At 39.4% G+C, this 20,201-nt stretch overlaps 1 protein-coding gene across 1 annotated transcript; it reads left to right on the top strand.

Moving 5' to 3' along the window:
- Nucleotides 1-590: 590 nt before the first annotated feature.
- On the top strand, nucleotides 591-13,682 carry PGLYRP3 (peptidoglycan recognition protein 3). Its single transcript, XM_049765775.1, has 8 exons — nucleotides 591-639; nucleotides 1,455-1,559; nucleotides 1,830-2,031; nucleotides 4,160-4,278; nucleotides 5,482-5,634; nucleotides 8,519-8,717; nucleotides 12,411-12,529; nucleotides 13,504-13,682. Exons 1-8 carry the CDS (start codon nucleotides 591-593, stop codon nucleotides 13,680-13,682), a joined length of 1,125 nt encoding a protein of 374 aa, XP_049621732.1.
- Nucleotides 13,683-20,201: the final 6,519 nt, after the last annotated feature.

Genomic DNA, 20,201 nt, shown 5'->3' on the forward strand with positions numbered 1-20,201 from the left:
TCTAGAATCTGGGATAGGGTTAGTCAGTATTCTATTATTATTAGAGTAAAATTTTATTCAAGGAATTGTTAATTGGTCATTATTTAGAGATCTCTGCAGAGATTGACCCAAGACACCTCTGACAATCTTGTAGTCTAGGGGTGAAGTCCACTTTTACCCTGTCGACACTTTCCTCCTCCTTAGTCTGTGGTCTTGGAGTTCAGAATGTCTGAGAGCAATTTCATAGGCTTACATGTAAAACTGCAGTACTATCTGCAAAAACACACACACATGGGCTTGATTCCTCTGAGTATGCAAGGCTTCTAAAATGTATTCTCATTGTTCTGGAAGGCACAAAAGTCCCACAGGGGACAGGAGCTTCCAGGGAAATCTGAGGTGGGTGCAGATGGTGACTGGACAGAGTGCCCTCATCTTTATTGACTATCAAAGGTCAGATCTTACTCAGAATTTGGCCCAAAAGCTGGGTGGCAAACAGGGATCAAGAAGGATGATGTATATCTCATTGGAAGAATGAATGTGGTCAGATTAACTGTCTCTTTCCTAGGGCTGTGGCACACACCTTCCCATCATTATCCTGGAATCCAGAGAGGATGTTCCTGTGGCTTCTTGTCTTCTCTGTGTTGAGCCTGAGGACCTGGGGTGAGTTTTCTCTCATAGAATTGAATGTGTTTAACAGGTTCAGAGGAGCTTCTTTTCCATGACATTCTAATTGTTCATTTTTAAGTGATAGAGATTTTGTGATTTATAATACTATTAATGATGGTTGTTCATGGACATAATTCCAACATCACACCCATAGCCAATGTATCAAATTCCTTCCCCTACTGAGTATCCTACTGCCTTAGAGTGGAGGAGATGTTGGTGGCAAATGGTAGTCATTGAAACCCTAAATTGCCTAGTACTTGAGATACTCAAAAATTTCTGGTATTTTTTGTCCTTTGACACAGAGGCCTTTATTTGATACTCAAAGACCTCTGGCCCAATGGAAATATATTAATAATATATTAATTAATGATGACTGTGCTCAATTAATTCTAAGAGAAATCACAACAATCTTGAATTTTCTCTATTTTAAGAGCCATTTTTTGCATCAATAGGTGCTTAATACATCTATGTTTATTGGTGCAAAACAATGATCACCACATCAAAACATGATGCTCCGAAATATTTATGGCGATATAAATAAGATGGAAGAACTGCTCAAAAGAGGGGTGGGGTAGATTACAAAGCCCTTGGGATAGAAGTGTCTGATAAAGAGGGGAGAATGAAGGTCTCATTGGGATAGATGTATGGGGAAGTCAGAGACATCTGAGATTTTACTCTGGATTGCTTGCTAGAGGAAGTTGGGGGCCTAGATGACTTGGGCCTGTGAACTGAGAGATAGGGAAATAGTGCCTCTAAACTGGTCCAGGAATTCTCCCAGGACCAGAACCAGTCACAATATTCCTTTTCAGGGGATTACCCACAGTTCTGGAATGAAACCCAGACCAGAAGGACATCAGAGAAGTTTCTGGACCTGCTTGCTGGAATCTCGGGGCTCTTTTCCAAGAATCAAAATGGTAAGGAAGATTAGCTATTGGTTGGGGCTTCCTAGGTGGTTACAAATATTCCTCAGAACTTTCTCTCGCTGGGGTGGATGCATGGAGTAAATTCCAAAAAGGGCATCTACCAAGGATGTAGATGACTACATGACTACTTCCACATGACTTGCCCTGAGTCTTCAGGCAGGTCCCTCAAGTAGAATCCTGGAATGAGGGCATTTGATGACTGGTGGCCTAGGAATTGGGGGTGGGAAATGGAACAGATATCACCTTGTCATTTCTCTTCAGGTGTGCCCACCATTGTTTCCAGAAAGGAGTGGGGGGCAAGGTCATCAACCTGCAGCACCCCCCTGACCACACCTGTGGCCTATATTATCACGGACCAACTCCTGGGTATGGATTGTCAGGAACAGAGCATTTGCAGTGAGAGGCTTCGGAGCCTGCAGTCCCATTCTATCTACAGCAAAGGCTGGTGTGACCTGGCCTACAAGTAAGGCTCATATTTAAGATGGGGCACATATTGCCTCTTCTCTATTTCTCCCATTTTCCCACTCATTTTATAGTGTATGTAAAAGCATAAAATATTTCAAACCTTTCAGGAGCCCTTAGAAGGGGGCAATGCTGATCTCTTTTATTCAAATATGATCTTGGATCTTTTGGAGTCAAGAGGCCAGAGAATGGCTACAGAAAGCCTTTAGGAGCTATAGTACCTGGAGAATAAAAAGTTCTTTTTAGCATCACCCAAGGAGGTGGAGGAGGAAGAGACATGCTGCTACCCTAATTTCACAGATAAAACTCAGAGTCTAGAAAAGGCAGAGCTTTGCTCAGTCACATGCCATGGGCCATGGGCCCAAACTGTGCCAATGCCATCTTCTGATCTAGATCCCAATCTCTTGTCCACAAGAGGGCTCTCCCCTGGGTAACCTGAAGGGCTGCCTCACTGTGGAGGTGAGATTACACAGGAAGAGAACACTGCAATGGAGGCAGGAAAATCACATGGAGAGGCCCTTACACTGCTGGGGGTGGTCCAGTCTGTAGTTATCAATAAGGCAATAAGGCACAAAGACTCTTTTCCCTTAGGAATGAGAAAACTAATCTATTTAGGAGAGAAAGAGTGGGAATTGGGTTTCCTCTGAATCTAAAGCTATCTTGAATTGATTTCTGTATTATCCCTTTGGAAAGAACAATCATCTCTTCTTACTGATTTGCCTGTCGATACAAATACATGAAAGCAGCTGGAGGCCAAAGTTATGGGAACCCCTGGGTGCACTGAGGAGAACTGGATGAGGACTTCCTGTCTAATTTGTATGGATGTTGTATTCATTACAGCCTTGCAGCTTTCCCTGCCACCAGTGCCTCCATTGTACTGCTATGGTCTGGTTGCTGCTGCTGAGGGGTGTCCGTCCAAGGTCTTCAGTCAGGTTTCTGTAGTTACTGAATTGAATAGTCTCCAGTTTGCATGATGTATCTAACTGTAGCTATAGAACCTGTTCATGTTAAATATAACCAAGGCTGCTGAAAAATGGCAGGTGGTTCTGATGAAAGTTCAGGCAGGGACATGGTTACATGCTAAGGGATCCTCCTGATATTCAGGCATTGCCTACTGGTTAGAGAGTTGTACCAACTCACTTGAGGTTTGGGAGCAGCTTGATGAAAGTGTTATTTCTGTGTTCAGTTTGCAGGGAATAGTCAAATTGTTGCACAGCAATCACTCTGAAGATGGTAACTGGAAAGTGGAGGAAATTAGAAAGAGACAGAAATAAGGGAGGGGATAGAACAAAGGAATACTTATATATGTTTAATAAAACATCAATGAAACATTCTAAACAAAGTTATGCAATAAGAAAAACAATAAGAAGAAATGGCAAAATAATGCCCATTACAGAGAACTTCCTGAATTTTGATAAATTGTTTTATTTTTAATGATGTCTTTATTGAAGCACCATGGCTACAAACATATTTGTAATTGGGTTTAAGTCATTAAACAGTACACCCCCACTTCACCAGTGCAACCTTCCCACCACCAATGCCTGAGTGTAGGAGAAAGGAAATGAGGTGGGGCATTAGTTAAGTGTTTTAAATAATGTTCAAGTGCTTGATTCATTTTTAAAAATTAAATAATGCTCAAACCCCGTCTTTGAAAATCATTTAACTTAGGTATTTGAGAGACCTACATTCAATTTTTTCTTTGAACTAAATGAGAGTATTCCAATATTTATATTTAATTTTTTATGAGGGGAGAGATTGACCACACCTGGTAGTGCTCAGAAGCTATTCCTGTAGTCAGAAGTCATTCTTAGAAATGTTTGAGGGACCCCATATGGTACTGTAACTTGAACCAGGGTTGATCATTCACAAGGATAGCACTAGCCCTTGGCTTAGCTCTTCAGTCCCTAAAAGAGCATTTAAAAAGTGGGGTTCTGGGAAATACATATGTCAAATTACAAAAAAAAGAAGTTTTAACTATATTCCCACAACTCTTGGGAATCTAAACTGAGTTATTTAAACTATTTGACCATTGATCATATAATAATTGATAAACTTTTTCTCATTCTGAGAAAGATAAGAAGTGTTCTGTTACAGAGATTTGCCTTAAACACAAATTTTCTTGTCTGCAGTTTCCTGATTGGAGATGATGGCAGGGTGTATGAAGGTGTAGGCTGGAACATCCAAGGCATGCACACACAGGGATACAACAGCAAGTCCTTGGGGATCGCCTTCTTTGGCAATAAGATAGGTAGGTAAGAGGGGTCATCTTGCTCCTCTTTCTGTTATCTGTGTACTTCCCCCAATACCTGTCCTACTCAATAGCTCATTATATTTTTTTTATCTTACTTGATTTCTATGATGACTTATTGAAGAACTCTCCTTTGAAGTGCTCTTTTCACTTGAATTCTCTGACATGGCCTTCTTGTTCTCACCTTCTTTTCTAGCCTTCTGGCCTCATTCTTATGAGGTACTAAAGCTATAAATGACACTGTTAAGCTCATTATTTATTACTACCACTCCTGGAGCCTAAAGTGGTATAAAATGAGCATGCAACAGGCACAGAGCAGAGAACAAGCCTTGTCTCTTCCTCCGAATGCTACCATTAATAGACTTGGAGTCATAAACATGCAAGTTCAAGAAATATAGTTAGCAGGTTTCTGAAGGACAGAAAAAAAATATAGATCAGGTATAACAGACCTCTATCAGTTTCCTCAACTACCAACTACAACCACTAATAGTATTTATCTCATATTTTCTGTAAGAATGTGAGTTAATTGTATGAAGAATACTTGCCTCGTGCATGATTATAGAAGACACTAAACACTATAAATTTACCATTTTCTCCATGCTAAGACATGACTGACTTTCCTTTTCCTATGGGTCTCTATAGCAAAGGGGGAGTTTCTTTTTTTTTTTTTTATTAGACAGAGGGACTTCCCCAACAGTATGAGAGGTGTAAGGGTGACTCCTCCTGGCAATATTTTGTTTGGTTGTACAGGTTTGACGATTCAGTGTTCAGGTGCTGATTGCCCCAGAGATATTGGTGATCAATAGGCTCTATTCAGCACTTTCTCCTGGGCATATGGTAGATTTTGTAAATTGAAAAGAGTGATCAATTTTCGTTTTTAAGAATTCTTTTCAAATGATTCCTCGGTGCTGGTGCTTCTATTCTGACTACTGGAGTGCTCCCTCTTTTTACACATTAGATACTCAGGCACAGACTTTTTCCTCCAGACCTAAGGTAGCTTGGGGTTTCTTTTTTGTTGTTTCTTTTGAGGCCATGCCTAGAAGTTCTCAGGGATTGCTGTGTGCTCAGGGATCACTCCTGAGATTGTTCAAGGAACCAAATATGGTGCTGGGAATTGAACTGGGGTTTGCCACAAGCAATATAAGTATTTAACTCCTGTTCTATCTCTCTGGCTAAGGTTTCTTACATATCATTCTCTCTCAGGCAACAGCCCAAGTCCTTCTGCATTATCAGTTGCAGAGGACCTGATTGTGTATGCAAAGCAGAAGGGTCACCTATCGCCCAGGTACCTTCAGCCACTTGTCTTGAAAGAAGAAATCTGCCTGGCCCCTCAACAGTCAGTGTCACCTATCAAAGGTAAGAAACTCAGTTGACATTGCCCTGCTTCCAAGTACTTTCCAGCCTTCTACACTGAGAACAGAGGTTTTCCCTGTTAATGTTTCTGACTTCTTGAAGTGAGAACAACCCGCTCCTGTTATAATTTTTAATATGGAAAATCGTAAAAGGACTTTTTCTGGTCTCTTCTTTGTTCTACTAGTCTAATAATAACCATGAATTCATTCTTGGCCTAAATAAGCATACAGTCATTTGTATTCAAGTGGCAATGATTGACAGAACTGTAGGTACTCTGCTAGCTTATGGAGATACAATTGTGAAGAAAATTACCAAAATTATCCAGTTTATATAATGATAAAAAGTTTTTGCATGGCAAAAGAAGACACCTTACCAACTAGGAAAATATAGTTACACACATAACATAAGCTAGAGGACAACCACACCCCAATTTGTAAGTCATTCACAATCTTAGCAAAAAATAATTTAATAATCTCATCAGAAATGGGGAAAAGATAATAATAGGCATGCAAAGAAAACATATGGATATTAAATAAGCATATGGAAAGGTGCTCATAATCAGGGAAATACAGTTTATATTAATGAGATATCAACTCAAATAATTGGGGATTAGATATATATGTATATGTAACATGATATGTATTATATATGTGTTGATGTTTTCTCATTACTTTGTTTTACTTCTCAGGAATTATACCTATCTATGTACATTATAGATACATTACATATATGTATATGTAATAAAACTGTAAACAACCAGTGTTATAGGGTATGTGGTCAAAAAGGAATCCTCATTCACTCTGGTCCCACCTCTTTGGAAAACAATATGAAGATTTCTTTTTTGTAAAAAAGTAAGAATGGAGCTCCCATATCTATCATATTTCTAGGCATCTATTCTTCAAACATAAAAATGTTAATTTAAAAAACATTAATTTTGGGGGACAGAGTGATAGCACAGTAGTAGGGAGTTTTGCCTTGCATGCGACTGATCCAGGATGAACATGGGTTTGATCCCCGGCGTCCCATATGGTCCCCTAAGCCAGGAGCTATTTCTGAGCACATAGCCAGGAGTAACCCCTGAGCGTCACCGGGTGTGGCTCAAAAGCAAAAAAGAAGAAATAAAAACACAACCCACTGATTTATTTATTTTTATGTTTATATTTTTATAAACATAAACATTTATATAAATATAAACATTTTTATGTTTATTGTAACACTTAGCACAATAGCCAGGTTATGGAAAACAACCATATTCAACAATATGGAGATATATATCCATTAATCCATTGTATGTATATATATATATATACACACACATACATAATAGAATACTGTGCAGTCATGAGAAAAAATAAAGTTATGCAATTTGTAGTAACAAGTGAAATATGGCTTAACATGTTGAACAAAATAAAGCAAAAATAGTAGAACAAATACCATATAATCTCACTCATCTGTGTTTTACACAGAAACAGATAATGTATGGGCTATATCTATCAATAGCAAACCTTGGGTACTGAGTTATAGGGTTAAGAAGGCCCAATTGGGAAGTCAAAGGTGGGAGGTATAATAAAATGAACTGGAAGTAACAGAAGAGCATAGATGAAGGATCTAGGAAATGTTGGTGGTGGCAAAGTAAGATAACAGTATGCACCAAAACTATAATTGTCAATCAATAAACAATGGAGGGGAGGGGAAGAGGAAGAATTAGACTGAAGTGTCATCAGGATGGAGTTGAGACGGGGTTGAGAGTCAGGAGCACTTTGATGGAGGTGTTTTGCAGTAACTTTCTACAATGCTCTAAGAGTAAGTAATCACTAATATAACCTTATTATCTAAACTACTTTTTAAAAACTACATTTGAGTCAAGAAAACAGAAAAATCAAGAAATCCAATATATCATCAGAATGTATGATGCCTCTGGAGGAAAACAGAGAAGTGAAAATGCATATTTTATATGCTGCATACGTACACAACAAATGCACACTTTTCTGTATGTAAAACCAGCCAATCTACAATATGCTAAGAAAACTTGAGTTTGTTGATCACTTTGACATCAGAGTGAATATTCTAGTGAGTCATATAATAAATATTATGTGCCCTATTAGAGTAATAAGCAGCAACTGAAAATCAGTAAATAAATAATCACTTACAGTAATCTAACTCTCAAGTGAACCAGATCTAGTTTTCAACTGAGCCATTTAAAATGATTCCTCTCTAATGTTTACTACTTGGTAACTATGATAATTTAACATTTAGAGAATTCTTTATCTAAAATGATTTCCTGGGGCCAGACAGATAGCATAGAGGTAAGGCATTTGCCTTTCATGCAGAGGTCATTGGTTCAAGTCCTGGCATTCCATATGGTCCCCCGAGCCTGCCAGAAGCGATTTCTGAGCATAGAGCCAGAAGTAACCCCTGAGAGCTGCTGGGTGTGGCCCAAAAACCAAAATAAATAAATAAATAAATAAATAAATAAATAAATAAATAAATAAATAAAAATAAAATGATTTCATATATATATGATTTTTCATAGAATTTGTTACTTCTTCCCTGATTTTTTAAGTATACGTATTCATATTTTCAAGGTTTATCCAGGAATCAAGGTTTACACTGCAATTTGAATAAAAAAATTTCAGTTCCTTCCCTTAAGCTCACTCACACTCTTGTTTCCATTGTTGTTATTGGAATTTATGGTTTTTCAAGTCTATTGGTTCTGATCATTTGATGCAAACAATGTCTGTCAGAAATTTTCCAGAATATCAGCCAAGTTCATGATAGGATGTGATACTAGATATTGCAGGTCATGTGAGGTAATCTAGTCTGTTTAGTGATATTGTTCACAAGTTGGCACAGTGAGTTCCCATCTTTTGTTTTTTCATCTCTACAGACTGCCCCAACATTATCACGAGGTCAACGTGGGAAGCCAGAGAGACATACTGCCCTAAAATGAGCCTCCCTGCCAAATATGTGATCATCATCCACACCGTTGGGCCACCCTGCAATGTATCTATCGACTGTCAGTTTTATGTTCGAGATTTACAGTCTTACCTGATGGACTCACAAAACTCATGTGACATTAAATATAAGTAAGTGGGATTGGTGGAAGTAGGACAGTAGGTCCTCCTTTTCTTTTCTTTTCCTTTTTCTGTTTTTGGTTTTTGATTTTTGAGCCGTACCCGGTGACACTCAGGGGTTACTCCCAGCTATGTGCTCAGAAATCGCTCCTGGCTTGGGGGGTCATATGGGAAACCAGGAGATCGAACAGAGGTCCGTCCTTGGTCAGCAGCATGCAAGGCAAATGCCCTACCCTGAGCCATCGTTCCAGCCTCAAAGTGGGTCCTCCTTTTCCATCAGGGTTGAAAGTAGAAAGACTGGAGAAGGGAGTCCATATTTACTGGGCCCTTCCTTTGTTTGAGGTGCTTTGTATAAAATATTTAATTTTAAGTTTTCAAAATTATAGACTAAATATCAGGCAGATTATTGGGAGAAGTTCTTTATTTTGTGCATATGCCTTTATGATTGGTTGGAAAGACTATGAAGACATTAAAAGCAATCATGATAAAGCAAGACTGGAAAATCCTTATGAAAGATTGAAAGATCATTAAAAAAAAACTATAATTTTGTGCATTTCCTTCCAACCACTCAGAGATACAGGACCTACTCACACCCTGCCTCCAGCGAAGTAGAATACATTTTAGTTGTTCATCTATTCATGGCATATCATCATAATCAATTTTAGAATCTTAGGTGGATTTGCTTTTGTATTTGTATTGTTTTGCTTGGCTGCTTCTATCCCATTAACTTCTATTTTAAAAGCAGCTTTTACAAAGCTAAAGAAATTATAAGAACTTTCCCTGGTCTTTGCATGATTATGCAGTACAGTATTAAAGAGTTTATTATAAATTTGTATATTACAAATGAAAATATCTTGAGGGACTGAATCCATATTGCTAGTCTTTGAAACTTATAAGGCTGTCTCACTGCCATTCTAACTCTATGCCTGATATGGACTCCCCTCAAGACAAATGTCTTACTCATTCACTGTTATCTAACTTTTTATCTAATGTTCATTACCAGCCATTTAGATAGTATTCTAATTAACTAATTAGCCAAATTAATAGACATACTTCCTTCCCTTATTGACAGAAGAGAACGTAATTACATTTTAGAATTGCAGTCACTGTATAAGATAAGAAACAGTATACATACAGGTTGAGCTTCTAATAAAGCTTTGAAGGGGAGAAAATGATTTCAGGGAAGGGCCTCTAGGGGAAGATTCATTCAAGCTGAGTCTTGAAGAAGAGTGAGGGTGAGTCACATAAAGAATTAGGAATGTTCCATGTCAGAGGAGTGGCAATTATTTAGGTTACAGAAGAACACACACATATTTTTTAGAAACTTATATTTTATCTCAGACCTGAAAATGTTACAAAGAGTGGAAGGTGAGAGGTAAGCTCATATCATGGGCCAGTCCTTCCCTTCTGTTCTCTTCCCCCACCCACAGACCTTAATTAGCAACCACAAGCCTCCCAACAGTGGGCTGGTTTGACCATCAGGTAAGATTAACATTTTGTCCTGGGAGGGGTAACAGTCATCCAGAATCCACTCAAAGAACTGTAAAAAATCTACCACATAAGGAGGAATGATCTATAGTCAGAGATGTTTCTAAGGCTTAAACAGGAAAACCTCTTTTTCAGGACTGTCATAGCCACAGTCTGCAAAAGTGCAGCTATTGCCTAATACAATGTAGAGTCAATTAGATGTATGTTTACTATTGTATCTGGATAGTATAAAAATACTATCTTTTATTTTTCTTAAATCCCACAGATGAGTGAGACTATTCTGTGTCTATCTCTCTCCCTCTGACTTATTTCACTCAGCATAATAGTTACCACGTCCATACCTGTAGAGAAAAATTTCATGACTTCATATTTTCTGACAGTGCATAGTATGCCATTGAGTATATGTACCACAGTTTTGTTTTTTTTTGGTTTTTTAGCCACTCATTTGTTGTCAGGCATCGGGCTTGTTTCCAGATTCTGGCTATTGTAAATAATGCTGCAATGAATATAGGTGTGCAGAAGGCATTTTTGTGTTCTGATGGTATATCCATAGCAGCGATATAGCTGAATCATATGGTAGCTCAATTTCCAGTTTTTCGAAGAAACTCCATATTGTTTTCCATAAAGGCTGAACTAGACAATATTCTCACCAGCAGTGAATGAGAATTTCTTTCTCCCCAAATTCTGGCCAGCGCTGATTGTTCTTATGTTTTGTTTTGTTTTGTTTTGTTTTGTTTTGTGATGTGTGCCAGTCTATGGTGTGATTTGCATCTCCCTGATGATTAGTGGAACAAATGTGAATCATTTATTCATATGCCTTTTGGCCTTTTGTATTTCTTCTTTGAAGAAGTAAGTGTCTGTTCATTTTTTCTCCTCATTTTTTGTTGGGGTAAATGTTTTTTTTTTCTTGTTAAGTTCTAACAGTACTGTGTATATCTTAGATATTAGCCCCTTACCTGATGGGTATCAGGTGAATATTTTCTCCCATTTTGTGGGTGGCCTTTGTATCCTAGTTACTATTTCCTTTGAGGTGCAGAAGCTTCTCAGCTTAATATAGTCCTATCTGTTTATCACTGCTTCCATTTGTTTGGACACTGATGCTTTCTCCTGGAAGATGTCATTAGTATCAATGTCATGAAGTGTTTGACCTATGCTTTCATCTATATACTATATGGTTCTGGATTCGGTATCAAGGTCTTTAATCCATTTGGATTTGACTTTTGTGCATGGTGTTAAATGGATATTCGATTTCTCTTTTTTGCATGTGGCTGACCAGTTGTCCCAACACCACTTGCTCCATTTTGCATTTCTTGCCCCTTTATCAAATATTAATTTGTTGTATGTCTGGAGAACATTCTATGAGTACTCACGTCTATTCTATTGATCTGAGGTTCTGATTTTATTCTAATACCATGCTGTTTTAATTACTATTGCTTTGTAGTACAATATAAAGTTGAAGAAAGTTGTCTAACCTTTTTCCCTAAGGGTTGCTTTCGTTTTTATGGGTGTTTTTTGTTCCAAATGAATTCCAGGAGTGTTTGATCCACTTTTTTGGAGAATATCATGGGTATCCTTAGAGGAATCGCATTAAAGCTGTACAATGCTTTAGGGAGTATTGCCATTTTAATTATATTAATCCTCCCAATCCATGAAGAAGATATGGATGACTCAATTTTTCTTCCTGGAAAAATTGTAGAAGACGCTTTTATTGGACTATTGATTATTATAGACAATAATTTAATCTAGGGGATGGGAGTGATTGCCCAGGTAGAGTATATTATAGGATCAGACATGACTGCTAAATAAATTGTAGGGCAGAGAAAATCTGTAGGAGAATAGCATATTGAGGAAAGTCAAGGGAACATGAATTATGAAAAACAATAGAAAGGAACATGCTGAAAAGGTCATGGAACCCAGAACAAAAAAGTTTATTCTACTGGCATCTAAAATGCTTGGTTAATTGGAGGAGAGTGGGTTCAATTTAGTACCATGGTGGTATAGAGCTATGCAGAAGTGGGTGAAATGGCCTGAAGTTACTATTATGTTTTCTTATCATCTCTGGTCATTATTTTTAATTTTGGTCTGTGAAAATTGGCATTTGAGATGTTTGTTCATTATATGATAAATGGATCAAATAATTAACTAATGATTCAAGTATACTAGGCATATAATTCTGCTTCACAGAATGACATTCTTTCTCCCCCCCCCCCATCCTAGCTTCCTGGTGGGCGAGGATGGTGGTGTATATGAAGGAGTTGGTTGGAGCATCAGAGGTGCTCACTCGAATGGATACAACGATATTGCCTTAGGAATTGCCTTCATGGGCAACTTTATGGGTAAGGGTGAAAAACTGGATAAAACTTGTCTGGGAAATTTGGAAAAAAAGCAGCATTGTGTTTTATGGTAGTTTCAGTGGAAATTATAGCTTTGGAATGAATTCAAGGGCCTCATGTGTTTGAGGTTTCAATTAGACCTCCAGAACCACATGACCTACTGAATACTTTTAGATATATTTTGAAAATTATGTGGCTTGAGAATTATAGGAGATGCCCCCTATTGAAAAAAAGACTCAGAAGCTGGAGAGCTAGCATAGAGATAGAGCATTTGCCTTGCCTGCAGAAGGATCGTCCCGGGAACTTGCCAGGACCTGTTTCTGAGCATAGAGTCTGGAGTAATCCCTGAGCGCTGCCAGGTGTGACCCAAAAACAAACAAACATACCAAAATAAAACTCAAAACAGGATAATTGTCACCAAGAGTCTCTCATGCAGAACATTTTTTGTTTTGTTTTGTTTTGTTTTGTTTTTGCAAATTCACCTATTCTCATTTATATATAGATAAAGATATAGATATAGATATTCTCATATATATCCTATGCTCATATGGTGAACATAAATAAAGAAAAAAATTTTTTCCAACCTTTGGTTCTTTTAATGGACTAGTGAAAAGGTGCATCTTTTTTTTTTTTTTTTTTTTGGTATCCAAAGCTTTAATCCTGGGAAGAATCATTGCCTGTTTTAATCAGTTCAGTGATCATCATCTATAGCATTGTTTGAGATAGAGTGTATTGTGTTGGATTTTTTTTCCGCAGCAATTGTTAATTCTAGAAGAAACTTTGCACGAGATAATCAGGGAGCACAAGAGCCCACTTTTCTCTTTGTTCCAGACTGCCACAATTTCTGTGAATTCGATGATCATAGTGAACTAGAGGGGGTTGGAGAAGGGACTGGCAACCTGCAAAGAAGATGATTATCTGTGTTGAGCAACTGGCTTTGAGACACTACTGATTGATGGGATCCTTGTATCTTTCAGAAAGGCCACCAAATGCTGCAGCACTGGAGGCAGCCCAGACCCTGATCCAGTGTGCAGTGGTCAAAGGATACCTGATTCCCAACTACCTGCTGGTGGGACACAGAGATGTGATTGATACCTTGTCTCCTGGGAAGGAGTTGTATAACATCATTAAGTCCTGGCCTCATTACAAACACTAAGGAGACTGCAACTCCCCTGTGGCTATACTGTTTGACTTCCCCTGAACTCATACCCCAATGAGACTCCTTCTCTCCCTACCCTGTGAGCTTCATATTACTCTCACCTCTCTGTTTAGCCTGCTTTTCTTCCCAGAACTTTCATCATCTCCCGAATCCACAAATGGTGATTCCCAGTCCTCAATGTCTGACCCAGCCTCTGCTCACTTTGCTCTCTGGAAATTAACTCAGAGCTTCAGCCTGATTGCACACAGTTGGCTCCCATGAGTGACTTCTCATTTTTCCCTTTGTACATGCCCCTCTCCTGGTGTGCCTGCCACCCTCAAAACCACTATCTTTCTGGTGACCCGTGTCAGGGATTCTTGCCGTCCCCCTCTGTTCACAGACTGACATGTCTTTATTTGGATGTAGCCAATAATGTAGCATTATTAATAGAAGTGTCTGTTCTTCCACTGCATTGGGAAGTTGTCCGGTTTTATTCTCTGTCCTTGGTTCCTCAGAAGCTCTACAATCCTGTACATTCTACAGATGTTTGTTGTAAATATGTATGAATAAACCAATATTAGCCTCATGTTTCTGAATATTTTCTGATTTTTTCCACCTCCTCTTCTGTGGATGACTTTCAAATAATACCCCATTCTTCTAGCATTGCTCCTGTTCACTTCCCTCTGACTGAGTTGGATTTAGGACCAGACTTGGTCCCTTGCTTGTCTGGTTGCTTTATCTCTAGAATTCCATGTCCCAGACCTCTCTGAATTAGATAAAGACCCAGAAACTCTAAATTCTGCAGCTTTCTCTGCCTTTCTCTGCTGGACTCTACTCCTATCCAGATTTTTTAGTCTTGTGGAAGACAATTCATAGAGTTTGCTGGAAGTTTATGAGTTGGTTTTTTGTTTTCCCTTATCTGGAAACAAAGTGAAGGAGAGAAAAATTAGGGATCCCCAGCAGATAATAAAATCATCCTTTTCCCTCAACTTTATGCTTCTTTTATCTATGCTGTGTTTGCTATTAAAGAGCTTTGCATTTTACAACATGGGAGTCTTTAACATACATATCTTTATAGTCCTTGGGGTTTTTCAAAAATTATGCAAAGTCTATGTAATCTTATACCTCCCTGGACTCACTGTTCCTCTGCCATTTGCCTTCAGACCATTTAGATATGTAAACTGGGGTGAGGTGATTGAAAGGAAGGAAATAATAGTATATCTTTCTACCTCATTATTCTGGAGAAATAACTTAGCAGGTAAGGCACTTGCATTGCATGAAGCTGACTCAGATTTGATCCCTGTTACCCCATATGATTCTCTGAGCCTCACAAGGAGTAATGAGACCTGAGTGCAGAGCCAGAAGTAAGTCCTGTATATTATTAAGTATGGTGCCCCCCCTAAAAACAGAGAGAAATACTTAACATTGGTTCTAAATATAAAATCTAATTAAATGAGTAGTCAGCTGACAAAAGTGTGTTTCAAGAGATATTCTAAGGCTATTTATTTAGGTTCCTTATTCTTAATTCTTAGTGTCAAGAAATTCTTCATAGATCCCTCTTAATCAATCAAAGTGGAGTTCATATAATACACCTTCAGCAAGTTCTCACATGATTAGTGACTTAAAATGTATATAGTTCTGAAACACCCTTTTTGGCACACAGCAATGATTAAAGTCTGTGAAGGTACACTCCCCAGAGTAACACCATACGTAACCTCTGATCACAGAGCCAAGAGTGAGTCCTAAGTACTATCAGATACTCCCCATTCTTACCCCCCACCAGCAAAAAAAAAAAAGTCTATTTGGGGCATCACACTCCAATTGGGGTATCTCTTACTCCTGAAAAAAAAGCTAATGAATGGATAAGGTATCTGTTTGAATGGTACAGAAGATGGGCCGTTGTGCCCACTCAGCTATTAAGGTCAGAGTTTAGAAAAGTCTGGACACCTGTAAGTTTGCAATTCTGAAGTAGCCCCAGGTGAAGGGGGGATGTCTCTTGAAGTTTCTGAAAGGTGAAGGGGAGGGTAAGGTCTCTAAAGCCTCCTGAAACTTCAAAGTATAGACTCCAGAGCTAGTCTTGATGGTTGTTTTCATAACTGAAAGTTGGGGGTGGGAGTGTGAAGGTTCACAAGGAAGATTTCAGGGCAAAGAATCAGTTTTAAGCCCCCGTTTTACAGAAAATAGATCAGACAATTCATTCAAGATTTTTGTGAGTTCAATAAAAGAAGAATCACTTGAATTCTGACCATGCTCCTCTTTTTCTTTTTTTTTTATAAATTAATATCTTTATTTAAACGCCTAGATTACAAACATGATTATGGTTGGGTTTCAGTCATGTAAACACCCCCCTTCACCAGTACAACATTCCTATCACCAAACTCCCAAGTCTTCCTTCTCCCCACTCCACCCCCGCCTGTACTCTAGACAGGCTTTCTACTTCCCTTGTTCATTCTCATTGTTAGAATTGTTCTCAATGTAGTTATTTCTCTAACTACACTCATCACTCTCACTCCTCTTTCTACCACTCATCTTTTCTAGCTCCCCACTTCTGACAGAGTAAAGCATCTTTTATTGGGGGGGGGGGATACACACCCAGCAGTGCTCAGAGATACTTCTGGCTCTGCACTCAGAAATTTCTCCTGATATGTTTGGGACCATATGGAATGTTGAAATTCGAACAGGGGTCTGTCCTGTGTTGGCTGCGTGCAAGGCAAATGCCTTACCGCAGTGCTATCACTCAGGCCCCAGACTAAAGCATCTTATTACAGTCCAACTAACATCTTTTCCAGCACACAAGGTTAGGTGAACACTTGACAGAATCACCTCCAGGCTTTCCACATCATGGACCTTTATGCACGTTGCCCCTTCCCTCTTTTCCTTTCCAACACTTCATGATTTTTAGACTAATTAAAGCTTACTCTTCCTGCTTCTCTAAACTGAAAATATCTCCCTCCCAGGTGCACAGGCACTAGGCTTGTGTCTCTGCCTGGAGCCTCCTGAAATTCTTACTCCTAGTCATTTGGACTCCTCAGACTGTGCCTACACTTCCCTAGTTTCTAATGGCATGTGGCATGTGATGGGGCCCAGGGATTGTCCTACATGTCCATGGAACAGGAGGGTAGGGCAAGAAGAGCACTATTAGAAAATCTGGGATCTTCTTCACAGAAAAAAATATGTTTCATAAGTTCTCAGGCTGTAGGAAACTCACATGTTCTTGTCAGATTTCTCACAGATTAATTCTGTCTAAATTACAGGTGGAGCATTGGTCCCACAAATGTGAATTCTCCATCAGTGGTGATTTGAGGAAGATAGTCTTCAATACCAGTTCCCTCTTGCCCCCATCCCTACATTGCTAACCACAGCCCAAGATGCCTATGGTACAGTGATCCTAATTAGCCCCAACACAATTCCCTCAAAACTGTCAAAAAATCAAAACTATCAAAAAAAATCAATCTTCTGTCTCCTTGTTTTTTTTATTTCCCACATTTCTGTTTCCTTTTGTCTAGTATCTCAATGTCCTTTTCACTGCTTTCTTGTTTCATTATTTCTCTTCCTTTCTTTCTTTCTCTTCTTCAGCCTTTGTGCCTCTGTCATTCTTTTAATTAATCTTTCCTACTCTTTGCCCTAGTTCTTCTGTTACCTCCCCTTTCACCAGTATTTAGAATACAGTAGTGTGTGGAGAGTGTGTCTTTGTGTAAGGGGCCCAGGGGAACTGGGAGTGGACAGACACAGGCCAGCAACTCTTTGACTCTATCCCCTATCAAGTCCTCTTTTTCTCCCTAGGATTCCAAGAGACTGGGATGGTAAGGGAGGGGCAACTCTGGGGAAGGCTCAGTTTTTCAGAAACTTAGTCACACAGTGCAGGTGTGTCTGTGGCTCAGCAGGTTCTGCCAGGCAGGGCAGACTTAAGGTAGGGCCTAACCAGTAGAATTGGGTCTGAGAGATGTTATTAGCTGGGGGAAAGTGGGAAGAGAAGTCAGCAGTGACTTCTTGGGGATTTTCCCTGTAGTGGGCTAGAATGTAAAGTAGTAAGAGGTAGTAAGAACCTGGATGTCTCCTCAGGGAGTCTGAGCTCTCTCCTTCCCCAGAGTGAATCAGCAGCTATTCAGGGGGTACCTACCCATACCTGTCCAGTTACAAAGCCTTACTCTACTGCTCAGGATACAGACTTCTATTTTATTTTCAAATATATTTCTTTCAAATTTCTTTTATCTTATTTTTATTTGACACTCTGTTACTTCATCCTGGATAATAAATATGTTTCTCTCTGTATAAGTACATATACACCATACAATATGAGGTCTTAATCTTCTCACCAATTATAACCTATATGAGATAGAAAATGGGGTGTGATGATGTTGACTCCTTTCCTATCAGTTCTTGCTCCATGGACTTAGAAGTTGCCCAGGAAACATGTCAGACATGTCAATAAAGTCAAAGAAATATACACTGACTGTCCATTGAGTGGTCTTGGAACAAGTGGCAAATACAAATGGTTTTACTAGTTTTTCTCATGGGGCTGAGAGAGGGACCAGGAGAAAAAGACCTGGGATAAAATCCCAGTCATAACAGACCACAGAGTGAATGCTCACTAGGTGGACAATTGAGAGGATGAGCAGAGTGCTTATAGCAGCAATATCTGAGGGCCTTCTCTGCACATGGATGAGCTCATGGAATCCTTGCTTCCATTTACTCCTCATGACAGGTCTATAGAGCAACCTTTATCATTCCTATTTAATGGCTGAAAAACGGAAACTTACCTGAGTATTGTTTTCTTTTGTAATTTGTGGTTTGAAGACAACACTTGGCGATGGGTTTACTCCTGTATCAGTGCTCAGGGATGGCTCCATGTTGTGCTCAGAGGATCATGAAAATGGTCCTCCCGGGATACAACTTGGGCCTCCTCTAGGCAAAAATCTATGCTTTAGTCTTTTGGACCACTCCCCTTGTTCTAAGACTGTTTATATCAGGGGTCTCAAACTCAATTTACCTGGGGGCCTCAGGAGGCAAAGTCGGGGTGAGGCAGGGCTGCATAAGGGATTTCACACACACAAAAAAAGGGGGGGGTGACAGCGGGCAGGAGCAGCGGAAATGACGTCTGTGCTAGGCGCAAAATATTCGCGATTATTCGCTTACTGAATATTCGCAATAATAAAAAATCCCATTAGTAAGAAAAAAATCGCAAAAAAAATCTCATTAAACATTTGCATATCCCGAATGGAACTGCGAATGTTTAATGTGATTTTTTTCTTACTAATGCTATTTTTATTGCGATTATTCGGTAAGCGAATAATCGCGAATACTGAGATATTTGAAGGCCGGTCGCGGGCCACAAAATGTTGTACGGAAGGCCGCAAGGGCCCGCGGGCGCTAGTTTGAGACCCCTGGTTTATATCTTTTGGGGGAAGGTTGGGCCACACCCCACAGAACTCAGGAGGTATTCCTGGCTCTGCACTCAGAAATTGCTCCTGGCAGTCTTGGGGGAACCATATGGGAATAGAACCATATGGGACTGAGGATCAAACCCGTTTTAGTCCTGGGTCAGCTGCATGGAATGCAAATGCCCTACCGCTGTTATTGCTCTGGCTCCCACTGTTGATATCTTAAATGTTTCTGTCATGTGTGTGCAGAGATGTAAGTGGGCAAAAAGGACAGAATTTACTGCAGGTCTTTTTTTTCACTGAAATATTTTTCTTCAATAACTAAAATAATGTGGCCACAGTGGTGGCGCAGTGGTAGGGCATTTGCCTTGCACACAACTGACCGAGGACGGACCTGAGTTTGATTCCCAACATCCCATATGGTCCTCCAAGCCAGGAGCGATTTCTGAGTGCAGAGCCAGAAGTAACCCATGAGCATCACCAGGTATAGCCCCAAAACCAAGATAACTAACTAACTAACTAACTAAATAAATAAATAAATAAAATAATACAAGTAAAACTGTAAATAGTGCAGTAAGTATAGAGGTCATGTAATAATTACATGGGCCATGCTGTCAGCCTTCTGGCTCTTTCCACCCATATCTGTTCACTTACTTCTCACCCCATCATGCCCTTCCCAAGCCTGTTTCTTGCTCAAGTACAGGACTCTGGTTTGTCTAGATCCAGCATCATATTATTACTGTTTCCCCAGAGTTAATATCTGTTGAGATCTTTTTGAAATTTGTTTATTATGTCATGCCAGTGATCCATCACTCACTTAACATGATTCTTATTCAAATCCTTCATTATCATTCCTCAGACTTCTGCAAGCACTGGGCAAAGAGGACAGGCATGCCTATGCCATTGCCTCATTGGATCGTTGCAGAAACTTGTGAAGAGAGTACTGTTACCCTGTACAGATGAGTAAGTAACCAGGGGCAGTGCTCAAGAACTCCAGTTGCTGCTCTTTTCTGAACCAACTTGCCCCTGGGTACTTTTTCAAGAACTCTACCTCTCAAATACCAGGAATCCATTAGCCAATAATATCATCTATTTTTTCTATAGCACACCTTTTTATCCTTAGATCCCTGAACTTTTGTGGCTGTTAAAAGGAGAG

The sequence above is a fragment of the Suncus etruscus genome, chromosome 19 (genome assembly GCF_024139225.1).
Source record: "Suncus etruscus isolate mSunEtr1 chromosome 19, mSunEtr1.pri.cur, whole genome shotgun sequence".
NCBI classification, from domain to species: domain Eukaryota; kingdom Metazoa; phylum Chordata; class Mammalia; order Eulipotyphla; family Soricidae; genus Suncus; species Suncus etruscus.